The sequence below is a fragment of the Salpingoeca rosetta genome, assembly GCF_000188695.1.
Source record: "Salpingoeca rosetta unplaced genomic scaffold supercont1.24, whole genome shotgun sequence".
Taxonomy (NCBI): domain Eukaryota; class Choanoflagellata; order Craspedida; family Salpingoecidae; genus Salpingoeca; species Salpingoeca rosetta.
Genome location: NW_004754910.1, coordinates 6,062 through 24,009, shown reverse-complemented (window position 1 = coordinate 24,009; position 17,948 = coordinate 6,062). Strand labels below are relative to the sequence as shown.

The 17,948-nt window shown below is 55.5% G+C and overlaps 5 protein-coding genes across 5 annotated transcripts in view; 3 read left to right on the top strand and 2 right to left on the bottom strand.

Moving 5' to 3' along the window:
• PTSG_12750 (uncharacterized protein) overlaps positions 1–1,105 on the top strand; it is a 5,395-nt gene extending 4,290 nt beyond the window's left edge. The window contains exons 12-15 of the mRNA XM_004990259.1: positions 269–388; positions 509–573; positions 772–868; positions 1,032–1,105. Coding sequence (XP_004990316.1) covers positions 269–388; positions 509–573; positions 772–868; positions 1,032–1,072 — 323 coding nt within the window. The 3' untranslated portion in view covers positions 1,073–1,105. The remainder of the gene's footprint in view (positions 1–268; positions 389–508; positions 574–771; positions 869–1,031) is intronic.
• Positions 1,106–1,490: 385 nt separating this feature from the next.
• PTSG_08524 (uncharacterized protein) lies at positions 1,491–8,638 on the bottom strand (the record flags this gene model as incomplete). Its single annotated transcript, XM_004990258.1, has 14 exons — positions 1,491–2,313; positions 2,528–3,206; positions 3,321–4,841; positions 4,955–5,490; positions 5,658–5,906; positions 6,047–6,226; positions 6,359–6,457; positions 6,597–6,756; positions 6,870–6,947; positions 7,164–7,247; positions 7,596–7,679; positions 7,881–7,964; positions 8,116–8,199; positions 8,514–8,638. The coding sequence occupies 14 exons, from the start codon at positions 8,636–8,638 to the stop codon at positions 2,014–2,016; spliced, it is 4,263 nt and encodes a 1,420-aa protein (XP_004990315.1). The 3' UTR covers positions 1,491–2,013.
• A 454-nt stretch (positions 8,639–9,092) lies between these two features.
• Positions 9,093–13,238, bottom strand: PTSG_08523 (uncharacterized protein). The gene is made up of 11 exons (XM_004990257.1): positions 12,879–13,238; positions 12,573–12,639; positions 12,191–12,296; positions 11,820–11,878; positions 11,521–11,625; positions 11,193–11,334; positions 10,792–11,073; positions 10,485–10,551; positions 10,188–10,279; positions 9,901–9,988; positions 9,093–9,685 (listed from the first exon to the last, which is right to left on the bottom strand). The coding sequence occupies exons 1-11, from the start codon at positions 12,978–12,980 to the stop codon at positions 9,578–9,580; spliced, it is 1,218 nt and encodes a 405-aa protein (XP_004990314.1). The 5' UTR covers positions 12,981–13,238; the 3' UTR covers positions 9,093–9,577.
• A 790-nt stretch (positions 13,239–14,028) lies between these two features.
• PTSG_12749 (uncharacterized protein) lies at positions 14,029–17,219 on the top strand. Its single transcript, XM_004990256.1, has 12 exons — positions 14,029–14,095; positions 14,289–14,412; positions 14,547–14,632; positions 14,760–14,822; positions 15,018–15,085; positions 15,262–15,300; positions 15,496–15,609; positions 15,777–15,892; positions 16,076–16,382; positions 16,487–16,621; positions 16,817–16,882; positions 17,047–17,219. The coding sequence occupies exons 5-9, from the start codon at positions 15,081–15,083 to the stop codon at positions 16,156–16,158; spliced, it is 357 nt and encodes a 118-aa protein (XP_004990313.1). The 5' UTR covers positions 14,029–14,095; positions 14,289–14,412; positions 14,547–14,632; positions 14,760–14,822; positions 15,018–15,080; the 3' UTR covers positions 16,159–16,382; positions 16,487–16,621; positions 16,817–16,882; positions 17,047–17,219.
• PTSG_12748 (uncharacterized protein) overlaps positions 16,344–17,948 on the top strand; it is a gene marked incomplete at its 5' end in the record, with an annotated part of 2,981 nt that continues 1,376 nt past the window's right edge. Inside the window, 5 exons of the mRNA XM_004990255.1 lie at positions 16,344–16,382; positions 16,487–16,625; positions 16,817–16,882; positions 17,047–17,204; positions 17,406–17,507. Coding sequence (XP_004990312.1) covers positions 16,344–16,382; positions 16,487–16,625; positions 16,817–16,882; positions 17,047–17,204; positions 17,406–17,507 — 504 coding nt within the window. The remainder of the gene's footprint in view (positions 16,383–16,486; positions 16,626–16,816; positions 16,883–17,046; positions 17,205–17,405; positions 17,508–17,948) is intronic.

Sequence of the window (17,948 nt, the reverse complement as noted above, 5' to 3'; positions counted from 1 at the left end):
GTGTGTGTGTGTGTGCGTGCGTGCGTGCGTGCGTGCGTGCGTGCGTGTGTGTGTGCTGTGTGTGCTCTATGTGTGTGTGTGTGTGGGTGTGGGTGTTGTGCGTGTGTGTTGTGTGTAGTGTGTGTGTGTTGTGTGTAGTGTGGGTGTGCTCTATGTGTGTGCGTGTGTGCTATGTGTGTGTTGTTCGCCCGTTCGGATTCTGTTTGTTTCTCATGCTTGTCCCCCCCACCTTCCTTTTTCGCTTTCCTTCGCCGTTTCCCTGAGTCAGGCTGCCGCACCTACCCCAACTATCGAAACACGTTCCTCCATGGGGGTGATCACGGTAGCGACTACAGCGTGACTGCCGTATCGACCGTCAAGATCGCCGCTGGCCGCTACCGCTTCTACTGTGCGTGCTGCTTGGTGTGATCGACGCTTGTCGTGACTCACGAGTGTTTGTGGGACATTAGCTTTCAACCGCACGACTATTGACAATGCATCCTGTGTTGATCTCTCTTCGACATTTCAGGCCGCTCTGACGACTGCTGCCAGATCCACATTATCAGCGGGCCAACAACGTTCAGCCCAATCGACGTGCGTGTCTATGTAGTTTTGTGTGTATGTGTGGTGTGTGTGTGTATGCGTGTGTGTATGCATGTGTGTGTATGTGTGCGTGCACGTGTGTATGTGTGTGTGCGTGCATGTGTGTGCGTTGGTGTTGTTTCACTTCCTTGACACCAATGCACCAATGCACAACGCACAACGCACACGCATTTTCACGCTTGTCTGCAGCACGGGTGTGGCGGTTGCACGTCGTGCAATGGACACACAGCGGATTACAATCTGCCTGGCGGGACGTATCGCATCCAGTACTACTCGCACGAGTATGGTGCGTCTGCTTCTTTTGTGTGCTTGATCGCTCGTGCCATGCGTTGTGTGCACTTCCCATGCTTCCTTCATCGTTGCCAGCCAGCCACTGTGCACTCACACTGCACACACACACACACATATCATGCTTGGCGTTGTGTTCTACGTTTGCGGTTGGCTTGCAGGTGGCGGCGCCTACTATGACTTTTACTTTTACCGCATCTGACATGTGGATGTGTGTGTGTGTGTGTGTGTGTGTGTGTGTGTGTGTGTACTGGGGGGGGGGTTCTTTTCATGCCTTTGTGTCTGTTGCAAACGCATGCGTTCTACATGCCGTTGCTGTTCGTGCATTTCTCTTGCTTCTTTGCGGTGAGACTTCTCCATCCATACATGGCAACCAACAGCAATCAAGTCGAGAAACACTGCACAACACATCACGAGAGTGTACCGATATTCCCACCCACAACAACAAGGCATCACCTCCCGTGATGTCGGGACTTCGTGAGGCAGTCGTCTTGTCTGAGCTCCTGAGTGGGATCATTCGCGATGAAGACGTTTGCGTGTGGTGAGTGGCTGACGTGAGCCACGTGATCGTGGCAACCACGAGAGCAGCAGCAGCACTGACGCGATGACCAGGGGTGTTATGGTTGCGTGCTTTGTTATTCCTTGGGTTCATTGGTAGAAGGGAGTCAAGAAGAAGGAGAAAAAGAAGACAAGAAGAGGAGGTAGCGATAGCGGACTGTCGTCAACATCACGTGGTTGCCATCATAAGCGAACAGCAGGAACAAGAGCAAAGTACTCGGGACTAGCATTAGGACAGTGCAGGGAACGACAGCACATGTTGTCCATATCACACGCACGTCCCCAACAAGGGGTGACGTGCATGTGTGTATTTGGCAAGCAAGAAAGAAGTACACGGAACGAGCATGGCGCGAAAGAACGATCTGTATTGAGACAGAAACGGGCTTTTCACACAAGGCATCCAACTGCCACCTGGGCAATGGGTGAAGTGACTGAGTAGCGGCAACAAACAGAAGCGCACAAATGCTCCAGAATGATGCGCGGAAGGAGGCAAGCCGTGCAGCATGAAAAACGGAAGTACAGAGGCAAACCAAAAGGGAACAACGGCAAGCAGGCAATGAAGCAGGGGTACCAGTGTGTGAGACGCTAGGCTGTGCTGTCCACGTTGCACTTCTTGGCCTCTCGCAGAAGCTTCATGGCGTGCCCAACAGCCACTTTTGAGTCTTTCAGCATCTGCATGGTCAGCTCGCGCTCATGCACCAACGCCACCAACACCTCCACCGTATCTATGCCGTGCTCTATCAGCGCGGACTTAACGTGCGGCAGCAGCGAGTGGCGGTTGAGCCATTGAATCAGCTCGGGCTCAAATGAGCTTGGGGACGAGGACGATGGGGTGGCAGGTGATGGTGTAACGGGAGTTGTAGCGGTGGAGGTCGAGGAAGATGTCTGCCGTGCAGACGAGTTAGAGGGGTTGAGTGAGGCACAGCACGCGCCAAGTGGAAGGGAGAAAGGAGTGCGACTGCTGCATGTACGAAAACAACCACTCACGAACACACAGCCACACATAGACAAGCACACACGCACACACACACACACACACACACACACACACACACACACACACACACACACACACACACACACACACACAAAGCCATACCTGCGTGGAACGACATGCAGTTGTTGCTCCACTCCCTGCTTGCTGCTTGCTCCTGGCAGAGACGACGACCTGGCGCACCTTCTCTGCAATGTCGCGCAGCTGTGACGTGCGGTCCACAGTGGCATCGAATACAACGACAGCGTCAATGTCAAACAGCGACAAAACCACTTCGCGCACGCTCTTGTGCTGCTGGGGTGGTGGCAGGTGCAGCACCTGAGAAAAGAACTGGTCGAGTGCTGACGCCGTCTTCTCACTCACAACATCTGGCAACTTTGTTGCCAGCCGCTTCAGGCGGTCAAACGAGTCGTACTCGCTCACCTCCGCCGCGCTCATAACATGGTGGCTGCTGTCGTGCCAGCCGCTGCCAACGAAGAGCGGAACAACGCGGCGAAGGCGGATGTTGTCTGGATGCTGGCGAGCAAGCTGCTGCAGCTCCAGCATCGCCATCCACTCCAACAGCACGTTATCACACGTGTCAGTGTGGCTGAGCGAGCGCATTTGATGGATGGCACCCACGGAAACGACGGGGCAGGCGACAGTACTGTTGTGCAGGGCTGTCATGCACGCGTGCTTGAAGTTGACGCCTGTCTCCAAGTTGTTGGCGTCCACAAAGGTCACCAGTCCGTGCTGGTCCAACTTAGGGTACAATGTCATCACCAGGCCTCGGTTGCCGCGTTGCCTGTGACGTGGTGGTTGAATGTCGAAATAAGAAAGGAAGAGAGAGGGAAGCAAAGACACCCTGTTCGCACCATACACACATTCACACATACACACACACACACACGAGTCTCACCTGTAGCTGATGAAGACGTCGTATTTGTCCTGCTGACCCATAACTGGCAAGAGTGGACCATACTTGGCGACCAGATCCCCTGGTGACAGCAGCTGCGAGCGGCCAACGCGAAGCGCTTTCTTGTTCGTGTGGTGGGTGTGCACGTCCTCGAAGAACAGCAGTCTCGTGTCATTGAATGGCAGCAGCAACGTGGCCTTGAGCTCGGGGTAGCGCTGCGTGACAGCTGTTGTGATGGTGTTGTACAGCATGTGCAGCAGCGTGCGAGGACGTGCAGCCATGACCTTGATCTTGATGCCGCCAACAGCCGGCACGAGCTGCATCTCGATCTCAGCCACGTCCATGAAGATTACGGCGTCTGTGCGGCTCAACATGGGCGGTTCCGTTGCACCGTGCTGCATGTGTGCCATCACGCGTGCCAGAACCATCGGGAACAGGCCCTCTGGCAGGAAAGAGGCTTGCTGCGTGTCTGCAATCTTTGCGCTTACACCGCTCTTGAAGTCCCTCAGGCTGAAGGCGACGTAGGCTGTCTTCTCTTCATATCCAGCGTATCGATTGGCCTGCTGTGCTGCTGCCGTGCTCAGCGTCACCGACGACGACGCCTGTTCATCCTCCAGCGTCATCGGCAGGATTGCTGGGACGAGGTACTGTTGGTGTTGTTGGTGTTGCTGTTGAGGGCCGAACAGCCGCACCATTGGCGCCGTGTACTGGATACACAACCCGTACTCCATCATGAGTTGGAGGAAGGGCTCAATCGTACCACCTTCCAAGTCCCTCCACAGCACATCCAGTAGACGGCGATGCAGGATCCCGCGGTCAACAAGGTCGTCCCACAGCTGCGCGCCAATGGCCCTCGCCTCGCCATCACGCACATCGTGGTGCAGGTCAAAGTTGCGGATGACGCGCGTCATCATGTCCACTGCCCACTGCGGACTCAGGATCACATAGTCCTCCATGCCTGGCACGTTGTCGTAGTACAGCACCATGGAGTACAGGTGCAGGAACTGCAGGCACGCTCTTGTCTCCTGGCGTGTGCGCAGCCCACACGTGCGCGCAATCTTCACCACCTCATCAATCGTAAGCAGCGGTCGCTTCTCGTCGCGGGCGATGGCGTTGAGCTTGTCGTAGAGGTGGAGGTAGGGCACAGCCACCTCCTGGCTCACGTACTCCTGCGCCAGCGCTGTGGAGGAGATGGTCTGGCGCAGGTCCTGGATCATGGGGTCACGGATGGACTTGGTGTTGTCGACGGGCCAGAACCACAGACCATGCTTGTCGTTGTGAATGACGCCAGGAAAGGCTGGGTTGTGGCGAAGGCGGTTGTGGATGTCGCGTGATATGTTCTCGTGCTGCTTCCTCTCGTTGATCTTGTCAGCGAATGTGCCCACGATGAGGACGGGTGCGCCTTTTGCGTGGAGGTGGAGGGAAGACAGCCAGTGCTCCATAAACTCCCACGTCTCAGCCCGCTTGCTCTCGTCTTGGTGCAACAGGTCCTCCATCGAGAACACCAGCAGGTACACCGCGTACCTGTTGGGTGGGTGGGGTGATGAAGGGAGAGGTGAATGAATGAGAGGTGGTGGAGGGACTGCAAGCAGGCAACACACACACACACACACGTACACACGCACTGCCGCACTCACTCTGTGAGGAAGAAAGGGTGAAAGATGTAGAAGGTGGACTGGCCACCCAGGTCAAAGATCTTGAACGTGACGCGCGCTTTGCCCTCGCCCATGACGGCGCCCACGTTGAACTCCTTGATCGCTTTCTCCATTTCCTCCGCAGACATGCCGGTTGTGGCAGTGGTGGTGTTATCACGGGCAGCAGCATCACTTTGGCTCGAAGGGTTCAGGGTGGCATGCTTCTTGGATGCAGATGCTGAGTCATGAGATGCCTTGGTGGGTTTGGGGACAGTCGCTGGCGACGTGCGGGAGGATGGACGTGGCCGCGTCTCCTTTGCATTCTGTAACTGCTTCTGCTTCAGTTTGGCAGCTGCTGCCTTCTTTGCCTTCTCGGCTTCCTGCTGCCGCTGTTGCTGATGGTGTTGGGCGATACGGCTCTCCAAGTCGGCCTTCGCCTTCATCATCGCCTGCTTCATCTCCCAATCCACGCCAGATTCCTGCGCCAGCGCCGTGCCGCAGAGACTGCGCATCAACTCCGAGATCTCCGCATCCAGCTCCTGCAAAGGTTGTGTGTGTGTGTGTGTGTGTGTGTGTGTGTGTGTGTGTGTGTGTGTGTGTGTGTGTGTGTGAACGCTTGTGCGAGGGGATGATCGTGTCAACCACCACCTCTCTTCACACCCATCGTCGCACACATCACATGCTCGCACCAGACAAGGGTACACACCTGCCAGTCGTGAACGTCCATTGATTCGACAATGACGGCGAGGTCGGTTGAGGCGGCGCCATGCGTGGAGTGCTCATGCTTGTTGAACATGTGACCTATGAGCGAGTGGAACGTGCTGGTCTTGCCGGCGCGCCCCTGGCCAATGAAGATGAGCTTGGCCCTGCCCGCCATGGTCGCGTTGAAGCGTGCTATGACCTCCCGCATGCGCTGCTGGAGACGCTCCCTGCGCGCCTTCTCGGGCTGCTGCTGCTGGTGGCGGTGGTGATGGTTGTGTGAGACATCATGATTATGCTTGATACGAGACCACGGAGAGCGTGATGAAGGAATGGCATGGGTGACGTGATGCATTTGCTTGTGCGTTGCAAGCAAGCACTCTTCTGATCACTCACGTCTTGCGCTGCTTGTTGTTCTTGCTTCGGTCCGGCGGCAGGAGTGGGCGCAGGTGGCTCTTGTTTTGGCTGCTGTTGCTGCTGTGGTTGCTCCGAAGGCTTGCCGCCTGGCTTCAGCCCGTCCATGCTGGTGATGGCAGCGTGGCCGTTGGCTTGTGCCACATCATAGGGCGTCTCTCCCTGCGTGTGTTGGAAAGGTAAAACGCATGAGTTGAGGAAGGAGGGAAGCAGGGAGAGGGGGGAGGACACAGCGCAAAGCAAAGAAACAATTGTGTCACGTCTTCAGAAACAGCCACACGACGCGAAGCATACCTTCTTGTTCTTGACGGCAGTGTCTGCATCTCTCTTCAGGAGCAGCTCCACGACGGCGGGCTGGTTGTGCCTGCAGGCAACGTGCAGTGGCGTGTCGCCCTGTTGTTGGGTGGGGGTAGCAAGGGGCATGGCACGTGTGGTGAGGATCTGTTGGAAACGAACACACGGCCGGTGCAACCATGAGCGAGCGGCGTCACAAACAAACCACAACACACACACACACACATATTGCACACACCTGTGCATTATGTTGGTTGATGTCTGCATTGTCCTGCTCCATGAGGGACGTGACAGCGGGAGCGTCGCCATCCTTGCAGGCGGCAAACAGCTGCTCATGCTGCCGCTTCTTCTCCGCGCGTGCTTCGTTAAAGGCGGCTTTGCCCTCATCGTCATCAAACCTGTGATCCCACGCGACATTGGATGCAAGCATCACGCAGCGTGTGTGCGTGAGGTGAAGGGTAGAGAGAAGGCAAGGAGCGAACGACTAGAGTGGAAGCACGCGTTGACTGACCAGTCTGTGCTGAGTTCTCGGTCGACGGGCAGCGCGGCACCAAAGGCGCGGGCGGTGGCGGTGGAGTTCTTGTTGATCCTAAACGAGGACACGTGGTGGTAGCGTGTGGTTGGGAACAGGCAGCAAGTGCGGTGCGTGCGTCAGGAGGGTTGGTGGTTAGGGTTGTGGAGAAATACAAGCAAGTAAAGAGGAAAACACACAGTGTGACGTGCACTCAAAAGAGTGGCGATTGGTCACACAAATCCACAACAGGACACAGGCGTTCATGAGGCAGGCGCAACGCAATCGACAAACCAGAGCGTTTCTAGCGTGCGGTTCTGGTCCAGTGCGGCACCCAGCGCCGCACCGCCAACCGGGGTGATGGAGTTGTTGGTCAAGCTGCAAGTGGCAAGAAATGCATGTTGGAAGGGCAGGGGAACGGGTGGGCAAGCAACACGTGTCAGTGTCATGGATGAAAGTGGGTTGCAGATGGACCACGTGCGCGCGTACTCGCTCGCACATCAGGTCCTACGACTTTTAAGGCACAATGGCGGAGGCAAAGGGGGCAAATGCCAGTTGCACAGGATGTGGCAGCACTTGTGGCACAGGTGAAGGATGGAAGCATTTGTTGGTTGGACAAACATGTCGCAGAGACATCGTGGGTGGCTTGCGATGCCTCCATCTGCACATGGGTATTGCAGAAGAAGCGCCTAAAGACACACATTGCAAAGAGTATCTTCCACTCACTCGAGCAATGTCATGGTCGTGTTGTGCTTCAGCATCTCCGCCAACGTCACGGCGCCCTCATCGCCGATGCGGTTGTTGTACAGGCTGTCAAGACGGTATGGTGAATGCCACGCAGGTCCATGATGCCACATGGATGAGGAAGAGTGAGTGCGTGCGTCATGATGATTGTTGTGGGTGTCAACACAGTCGTTGAACCCCACCCCATCAACCACACATGTGCACGTGATAAGGTGCAATGGCAGTGACGCAGCATACATGTGTGCATGTGTGCGTGTACACACTCACTAGAGTTGTTTGAGGGCCGTGTTGTGCTTCAGCATCTCCGCCAACGCCACAGCGCCCTCATCGCCGATGGAATTGACTGCCAGGCTGTGCAGGCACACAAGGAAACGCAGGGAGCGAAGGTGAACACACGTCCAAACATGCGCAAGCAGGGGAGGAGAAAGGGGTGCAACATGCAACACCGCCATCCCAATCAACCATGCATATCACACGATGCAGATTCATCATCACCACGCACCGGAGTTGTTTGAGGCAGGTGTTGTGCTTGAGCGCCTCTGCCACCGCACGCGCCCCAATGACGCCGAGGCCAGCACCAACCAAGCTGTAATTACAAATGAATGGTGTGTGTCATGAAATGAGCAAGAAGACTGAGGATACACAGAGCAAAAACATGAGGGTGCCAGTCCCAACCTGCCACAAACACACACAGTGTGTCCAGGCGGTGCGAGGGGACAGGACACGCACACGTAAACACCCAACAGCAAGCCACACCACGCTCATTGCAACACAAGGACAAGCCAAGCAGAGAGGGAGGGGGAGAGGGGGAGAAGAATAAGCACAACCACAGGAAGTGTCCTTGTGTCCAACACATGCATGCATGTTCCAACACGTCGTTTTGGTTGCTTTTGCACTCACTATATTCCCTCCCCACACGTGTTGTTGGCGATGGCCCTAATCTGGTCCTTCACCCCATCCTTCAGCTTCGTCTGCGCCAGCAACGCCTCCACCTCCTCCCTCGCTCTCTTCTCTCCGCCGGACATGGCGGCGGCGCGGCGTCTTTTCTCCTTGTGGCTTGTTGTGACGTGTTTGTGAGCGGCTGGAAGAAGACGACGACAAAATGGACGACGAGAACGCACTGCTTCTTCTTTCTTTGTTTTGTGTGTGTTGTTGTTTTGCGACTCAGCCATCTGGACGATTCGCAAAACCTTGCAGAGGTTATCCGCACAGCTGCGCTTCGGTGGAAGATGTTCGTCAACAATCTCTTCGAGCCCTCGTTGTCGACAGGAACACAACAAACAAACAGGATGAAGTGCCTCCAGCCAGCCAGCAACAACCCAACTCGCTTTGTCACCGAAAGGAACAACAGCCGCGCCCTCCTCGCTTCTTTGGTCTTGCCTGGTTGGTACAACACACCAATGTCTGTAGCCACATCAACACCACAAACATCACCGCCGCTCCACCATCACCACCGTCAAGCGGGTCTCATCATTTTCATCGAGCCATTTACTGAGGAAAGAACAGGTCCGCCACACAACCCACAAACAACGCTCTCAACACCTCAACACACATCCACACACACAGCAGTGCCCATACGCAACAGGAAGCCAAGCCAACCAAACAACAGCCAACCCCTCTGCACATCAAACAACACCCTCCAGTTACAAGCCAAAATCAAACCACACACAGCAGCAGCAGCAGCACACATCCACCAAACACACCAAGAACGTGTTCAGCCGTACACAGCGCCATACAATGAAAAGAACAGGCAAGCACAAGAAGGGCGTGACATAAGCAAGCAAGCAAGCAGGCAGGCGAGAGGGAGAGTGAAGGAAGGGAAGAACAGAACAGAAGAAGAGAAGAGAAGAAGAGGGAAGAGAGCAAGAAACGGAAACAAGAGGAATGCGACAGAGGAACCGACAGACATTCAGCCATTCGTTCAACTGGTGCACAAGTTGACACGACACATCACAACATGGCGACTATGCGGACGAGCTAAGTGCCTCAACAGCGCGCTGCACGCGGCGTGCACCTCCGGGGTCCTGCGTCAACTGCCCCAACACACCGTGGGCAGGCGAATCCTGCATGTTCTACGAGAGGAAACGACACGAGGGCGTGAGAATGAGGAGAGGAAGGAGGAGGAAGGAGGAGGGAGGAAGAGGGGGATGGGAAAGTACACGAAGTACACGACAGTCGCTTATATTCGAGGCAGCAAACACCCACACACCCACATCACATCAATCACACACAACACAACCCACGCACCATGAGGCTGTGTACATGCCCTGGCAGTGGGCCTTTCGACGGCGGCCGCGGGGGTGCCAACACCTGCACAAACAAACGCCCGCACAATCTTCACCGGGCTCTCAGGCGCGGTCACGCGTGGATCTCGCCTACAGAAGCAACAACAAAAGGAAGGAGAGGGAGGTACAGGAGGGAAGCAATGGGAGAGAGAACGGGGGAGTCAGTCGGGAACAAGAACGACAGGCGGCAGAGCACACCACCGACACATGCAGCACGACCAGGCCATACACACACACACACGCACACACACATAGACACACACACACAAAACACAGTCGTAGCAGTCACGCTTGGAGGAGCTCGACGAGGTATGTGAAGATGTACTTTGTTTCATCGTCGTCTTCTGTAATGGGCAGCCAGTCAAGCAGATGCGTCAGCATCTCGTTTGTACAAGGGTTGGTGGTGGATGGGTGGATGAGGGGGTAAAGAAAAAGCGACGAAAAGGTGACAACAAGAGCAAACAACCAACGCAAAAGGACGGCGAAGAAGGAGTGTACCAATGCACACACACACACACACACACACACACACACACACACACACACACACACACACACACACACACACACACACACACACACACACCTTTGAGAGGCCGTGTGCTGGGTTGCGTGCAATCTTGACAAAGACGGAGATGCAGTTCTCGGTCGCGCTGGTGTTCACAGCGAGCAGCGACTCAACAGCCTGAACGCGGCAGGACGACAAGGGGTGGCGGTGAGGCTTGGCAAGGCGAAAGTGGAGAAAGGAGGGAAACGACGAAGCGACATGTTCACACATGTTCACGAACACACACACACACACACACACACACACACACACACACACACAAACACACACACACACACACACACACACACACACACTCTCTCTCTCTCTGTGGCCTTGAGCGCACCTTGTGTGGATGTATGTGGGTTGTGGATCATCCTCCTCAATCTGGGCGGCACTGGCTTGCATAATGCGCATGAAGTCGTGTGCATCCGGCGCAAACATGTCCTTGCAAACAGACACGCCCATCAGGCCGCGCAGCATGCGGTATTGCCTGTCGTTTGCGTGGTGGAGAATGTTCTTCATAAACGGCACAGAGTCATTGTCGTAGTCCAAGAACCGCTCCTGCGCCACGTTGGCCAGCACATGCATGCGAACCAGAAACACGGTGGCCACCTCCTTGCTGCCGCTGCAACCAGTGAGGAGCGCAAACACACCATCACCTCATCAACTGCCGCTGTTGTTGTCATGGCGTGCAGTACCACCACATCAACCGCCACAATCACGACCAATCCCTCTTCCAACAACGGTGTGGTGGTCCACGAGCCAACAGCATCCAGCGCAGCGAGCTGCTTGAAACCGGCAGCGTGCAGTGACGGCTGTGGCCGCGGTGTGATGCCTCGCTGGCAGAAGATGAGGTGGCGGAACACAGCAGCAGTTGTGGTTGAAGCTGATGTGATTGAGATGGGCAGGGAGAAGCACAGCTAGCAGCAGCGGGCAGCTGGCTGGCAAAAGGGCCTTGAGTGCACCGCCAGAACGCCGCGCAGGACAGCAAGCAGTGCGGCTGTTGCTGTGTTGGCGTGGTGTGGTTAACGATGGCGTGAACACGCATGCATGCACACACACACACACACACATGGCAGTGTCGGGGATGGTGATGATGATGTGGCAGGTTGAGGTGGGGCCACGTGCTGGCAGCACTCAATCACAGCAAAGGTGCAATGCCCGTGGCTGTCGGTGGCTGCGGTTGGTTGATGCGGGGATACGGCGACGATGTGTGTGGGTGGTTGGCTGCTGCAGCACAGCCTGCGCTGGGCCGGAATCGGTGTGTGCACGCGTGCAACGGGAGGGTGGGGCGTAAGATGCAGGCGCTCCACTGGGCGGGGGTGATGCGACCTGTGTGAAGACAAAAAAAGGAGAGAAGGGAGAACTGACGATGAGAAGCTGTCGTGCACGACGTGCCAGTGCAGCCCTGCATCAGCACATTTGGGGCGCTGAATGGTGTTGTATTGACGAGGGGTGGTCGGTGTGCGTGGTTGCTTCGACATGCGGGAGGGGCAACGAGTGCAAATGAATTCAATCACACACACACACACACACACACACACACACACACACACACACACACACACAGACACACAGACACACAGACACACACACACACACACACACACACACACACACCTCTTGCGTGGCGCTGGGAGCGATGCCTGCTGGTGCGTGTCAACCAGCAGCAGTGCCAGTGGTGTCAGTCATGGTGGTATGGAAGCGAAAGTGTGGTGGTGGGATCCTTCGCCTCAGTGCACATTCCAGCCACCACGCTGGAGACCACGGGCTGGCTCACTGTCTCCATGCCCGTGTATTGCACCGACCGCCGTCTGACAGCGGTGATGACAATGTCAGCGGCCTGCTCTGAAGCAAGCACACATCGTGACAGGGGTAAAGGAGAGAGTGTGTGTGGGGGGTGTGATTGACGAGGGGAGGTGGTTGACAAGAACAAGGACTTGCAGAGGGGATAAGTGGGGGAGGAGGAGTGCAAACTGTGGTGTGCATGTCGCGTCACACAGCGCATTGAGGTACAGTGCAGTGGAGTGGAAATCCCAGGCAACACCACCCCCACGCCATCAGCCACACACATACCAAGACAGAGCGAGAGAGAAGGAAGTGCCTCTTGTTGCCGTTGCACACGGTGATGGCACCCGCTCAAGGACACGATACTGTTATTCAAGCCACCATCATCATCCTCATCGTCAGCCTGCAAAACAGGTGGTGGTGTTGAAGATGAAGACGCGCAGCGTTGCAGCCAAAAGCAAAGGGGGAGGTGAGAGGCATGTGACTTGAGCCGTGTGAGTGAAGGGGGGGGAGAAGAGAGGGGGTGCAGAGAGCAGGTCAAGCAAGGGGTGTGCAAAGGAAAGAAAGGGAGAGTGGACTGCGAGGCAGGGAGGAACAGTGTGAAGGAGGGCAGAGCAGTGAGTACAACACACACGCACGCACCACGTGGTGGACGTGTCGCTCGTCCAAGCGGAGTGAATGAATACACGTCCCTTGGCTTGCGTGCTCGCTTGCCTGCTTGCTCGTCTGCTTGATGGATTGCATGTGTCATTGTCATCTGTCATCATCATCAATATCCCCCAGCTGCTCCCTGCTGCTGCTGTTGTTGTTGCTGCTGCTGTTGTTGTGGCTGTTGTGGCTGAGTGTGACCAAACCACCACCAACCACCACCACCACGCACCTCCCCATCCATCCTTTCCTTTCCGTCGCAGCGAATGCATTTCGTCGCAGCGAATGCAGCGTGTGTGTGTGTGTGTGCATTGTGTGCAACCAGCCACGACAAACGTCTGTTGTGCGTGTTTGTGCAGAAGAAGACGGGAAAAGCTGAAATCAGTCGATGAGACACGACTGTGGAGATGCAGCAGCTCAAACTTGCTTGCACTCGCTTCTTCTTCTTCTTCTTCTTCTTCTTCTTCTTCTTCTTCTTCTTGTTCTCTTCAAGGCAAGGAAGGAAGGAGGGGGTGATGTGGCAGTCACTGCAACAGCAGCATGGGGGAGAAGAGAGATGTGGGAGAGGGGAAGACGAGATTGTTGGTGATCGCTACCCAGTCACCAACAGCCAACCAGACCAATGTGGAAGAAAGGTCTCTGACACACAAGCACAGACACATCACATCACATGCACACACACACACACACACACACACACACACACACACACACACACATGCACACACACACACATGCACACAAAGCAGGCGTCACGTCAACGATCCTCAGGTGAGCCAACACACATCATGCCCACTGTTCCTCCCTCGACTTCTGCTTATTGTTCTTCTTCTTCTTGGGCACTATTCGTTCGCTCCATGCGTCAGGCAACCAAGTACGTGAACGTGGGACGCGGTGTCCTGTTTGTGGTGGCAGTGCTGTCGGTTGTTGCTGTTGCCGCTTCGTTGTGGGTGTGGGTGTGGACTCCCTTCTTTCCTTCTTCTTGTGGCACAAGGATGTGTGCAGGGGGCTGTGGGTCTGCTGAAAGTGGTGGTTTCGTCGTCGTCAGGTCGTCGTTGTTGTGCTTGGCTAACGTGAACATGTGTGCTGTTCTCTTGTGATTGGATATGGCAGTGGCCTGCAGAAACCTAACGACGCTCTTGAGACGTGCCGCTGACATACGCACACCACAAGGCAAGCGACAAGCAGTGTCATTCACGGCCACCTGCAAGGTGGGTGCAATCACACCTCCGCTCGTGTGTGTGTTGTGCGCGTGTGTGTGTATCAGTGCACGGTGGTGATCCGATATCCAAACCACAACCACTGCTGTCACTGCTGCTGCCTTGCTGGTGCTGGTGCTGGTGCTGTTGGCACGTGTGTTCTCACGGATGCATCGTCTCTTCCTCCCACGCAAACAACAAACAGACAGGAATCGGCAAGTGAGAGTGGCGGAGACCAAGGCACCAGCAATACAGAAGGCCACGTTTGAGTGGGACGCACCTCCAGAGCGGTACCGGAGCGAGCAATCACAGCATTTGCGCTGACATCGGTCAGTCCTCTGTCGTGGTCACACATCATTCATCCCCCAGCTTGCAATCAAGTCAGTTCACATGGCATACACGCTGTAGGTGCTCATCACCTGCCCCATGCACACGTGGTTTTCACGCACACACCCCACAGCAGCCCGCTTGCGTGGCATCATCTCGCTGGACATGTGTGACGCGCGAATGCTCGGGATGATGATGGAATGCCCACGTCTCATCATGAGAGTGAGCGACGTGTGTGTGTGTGTGTGTGTTTCTCATTACGCTCGGCAACCGTGTGATGACGGCTCATCACTCCTGCGCACATTCCCTCGCTCACCGCAACACCCATTTCGCCACTGTTAACGACCAGGTTGCCATCCACTGGATGCCCTTGATTGCGTCGACGGAGCAGAGCGTTGATAACATTGGCAAGGTGCTGCTCATGGCGGGACAGAGCGAATGCTTTCAAAAGTATGCGCACACTGTATGTGTAGGCGTGTGTGCATATGTGACGTCAACGTGGTCATTCTTCCATGCGTCTGCTGTCTGCTATTCGTGTGCCATTGTTTGATCTTGTGCTGCGATTGTTAGTCCTAATCTCTGTTCCTCGTGCGTGTTTGGGCCACAGGTTATGCCTGGAAGCTGAAGAGAGGAAGGGGAGACGCTGCTCCGGCACAAGGATGATGGTGACATGAGGTGCGAGCACCGAATTGTGTTGTTGTTGCGGGTGCATTGCCGCCGCCGCCGCCGCCGCCGCTGCTGCTGCTGCTGCTGCTGCTGCTGATGTGTACCTGCACACACTGAACCACTCATCACTCGCTATCGTCTTGCAATCCTTCTGTGCGGTTCTCTTCACGCCTTCGTCTCTACAGCATCATGTCTGCCGAAGAGAACGAACTCTTTGACACAGTGTATGTGTGTGTGTGTTTGTGTGTGTGTGTGTGTGTGTGTGTGTGTATGTGTGTGTGTGTGTGTGTGTGTGTGCAGCGGTTTGTTGCAGATATCTCCAGATATCTCCCAACACTCCTCCCATCCCCTTGCATCCGCGCGCCTCACCACACAACAAATGCACCCATCGTCTCGACCACAACCACCACTGTTACCAGAACGCACTGCCCCGAGATGCCGCTGCACTATCGCACTGCCATTGGCGGTCCTGATGTCAGCGATGACCGCACGGCATATCCGTCGATCCTCTTCGCACGTGCCCATCGTTCAAGGTGAAGACCCACCAACACAGCAACAGCAACAGCAACGACGTGGCATGGAGTGCAACTGCAGCATGATGACCTCACACTCTCTGTCTGCGTGTGTGTTATGATTGCGTGTTCATGCGTGCGTGCATCGATTCCAGGTGTACGTGTACCGTCTGACTGCTGACGAAGAGGCCGCCCCTGCCAGCCATCTACCGCGCCATCCGAACCGCCATCCGTGACGGCCGTACAGCACCGATGACCTGTCCAAGGCTTACCTCTTCGTTCCATGCACCGACGTATCGTGCTGGTGTGAAGGTGTGTGTGTATGTATGTGTGTGTGTGTGTGATTGTGTGTGTGTGTGTGTGTGTGTGTGCGCGTGTGTGTGTGACTTGTGTGTGTGTCGCGTCAGTGCAGATGCACGGGCTTCCACAGCAGTCACTATCACCCACCACCACCTCATAATTGTGTTTGCGCGCTTGCGGCTGAAAGATTGCATGCACAGCACGTACTCTGGCAACATTGAGTCGATGCATCCCGTGAGCGCAGCCATCGAGCGCAATCTCTCCAGCTGAGGGGGTGGTTTGTTGTTGCCTGTGGTGCTGGTGGTGCTTGTGGGTCTTGATGTCGTGCGTGTGAGAGGACCTGCGCTCGTGAATGCCTTCCAAACACACACAACAATACATGTGATGATGCATGGCAGACTTGCGTATTGGAAAGAGGGCTGCAACCACATCCTGTTTGAGTACAGCGACGCACCATGTCTCCCTGGCATGCAGAACACCCCATTCTTGCAGAGGTACAATGTGTGTGTGTGTGTTGGAACATGACTGTGCGTGCCTGCGCTCACCATCGACGACTGCTGTTGCTTGCCGCCTTGTTTCGCATCACCACCTGCATCAGGTTGGCCTGAGCGAATTCCACCATCGCAATGGCCTCGGTGTGTCCATGCCACTCTGCTCCCTGGACGGCATTCATTCACACCGGAGTAACGACGCGTTCCGCCCGCACAAACAGGAAATACCTCGTCATCTTCAGGTCTGTGCATGTGTGCATGCGTGCGTGTTGTGACGTGGTGTGATGTGGGGTTCAATGTTCACTGCTGCTGCTGGTTTTTGAGGGCTCGGTGTCGCTCACTGCACCACCACTCGCCCTTCTTGTGTCCCTGCAATCTCACTCCAAACCTGTTGTGGTGCCGCTGCTTGACGTGTGTCTTCTTTCCCTGGTGTGCAGGGGCACCACCAAGTCTGCTCGCTCTCATGTCATGCTCAACCACCTCCCCAAGCTGCACAACGGCAGGTGTGGTGTGCTACGCGTGTGATGTGTTGTGTGTTATCGTGTGTTCCGTGTGTGTGTCGTGCGTTGCCTTGGCATCAACAGATTTTGGTGCTGCGTGTGTGTCTGTCTGAATCCACCTCACACACACACACACACACACATCGCCTGTGTTTGTGCGTTTGCAGGGACATTGTGTTGGTGTGCGCGTGCCAGTGGTTTGGCGAGGAGCGCATGGGCCGTGAGGGGGAAGATTGGATATGACCCCTCGTGTACGCAGGCAGAAGAAGAGTTCAACAAGTACACGTGCACGGATCTGGCGCTGAAGACCAAGTTTGGGCTCATCGTGGATGGATTTGGCTGCCACTCCTGATGCGTGCGTGCGTGCGTGTGTGCGTGTGTGTGTGTGTGTGTGTGTGTGTGTGTGTGTGTGTGTGTGTGTGTGTGTGTGTGTGTGCGTGCGTGTGTGTGTGTTGCAGATGATTTCGATCCTGTTCGTGCTCTCACCCGCCTTCCATCTCCTGTCACCCCCCTTCATTCCTCATAGATCATGGCTGCGGGTGCCATCCCGTCATTGTCGTCGACCACTACGTGCTGGTGCGTATGGATGAATGGCACATGGTGTGTGTGTGTGTGCGTGTGTGTGCGTGTGTGTGTGTGTGTGTGTGTGTGTGTGTGTGTGTGTGTGTGTGTGTGTGTGTGTGTATGTCCCCACACTGTGTGGATGCCCCCCTCTCCCTGTTTGTGTGTGTGTGAAGCGATGTTATAGCTTTTGCTTTTTGCACACGTGTGCCCCTCTCTGGGCGTGCGCGAATGTGACACTTTCGGGAGTGTGAATAGCACAGGAGAGGGCCGCGAGGTGTGTGCGCGCGCTCAGCGATCTCACTCGCTCATTATATGCATATATACACGCGCGAGGTCGGTTTAGAGGTATGTGTATTTGTGTATGTGTTTGACTCAAACCACCACACACACACACACACGCAAAAAAACAAAAGCGCGCTCTTTGTACACGCTGTCTGCGAGCGCACTCACACACACCCCCACATCAGTGCGTGACGCTCTATGTTTTTTTTGTCTCTCTCCTCTC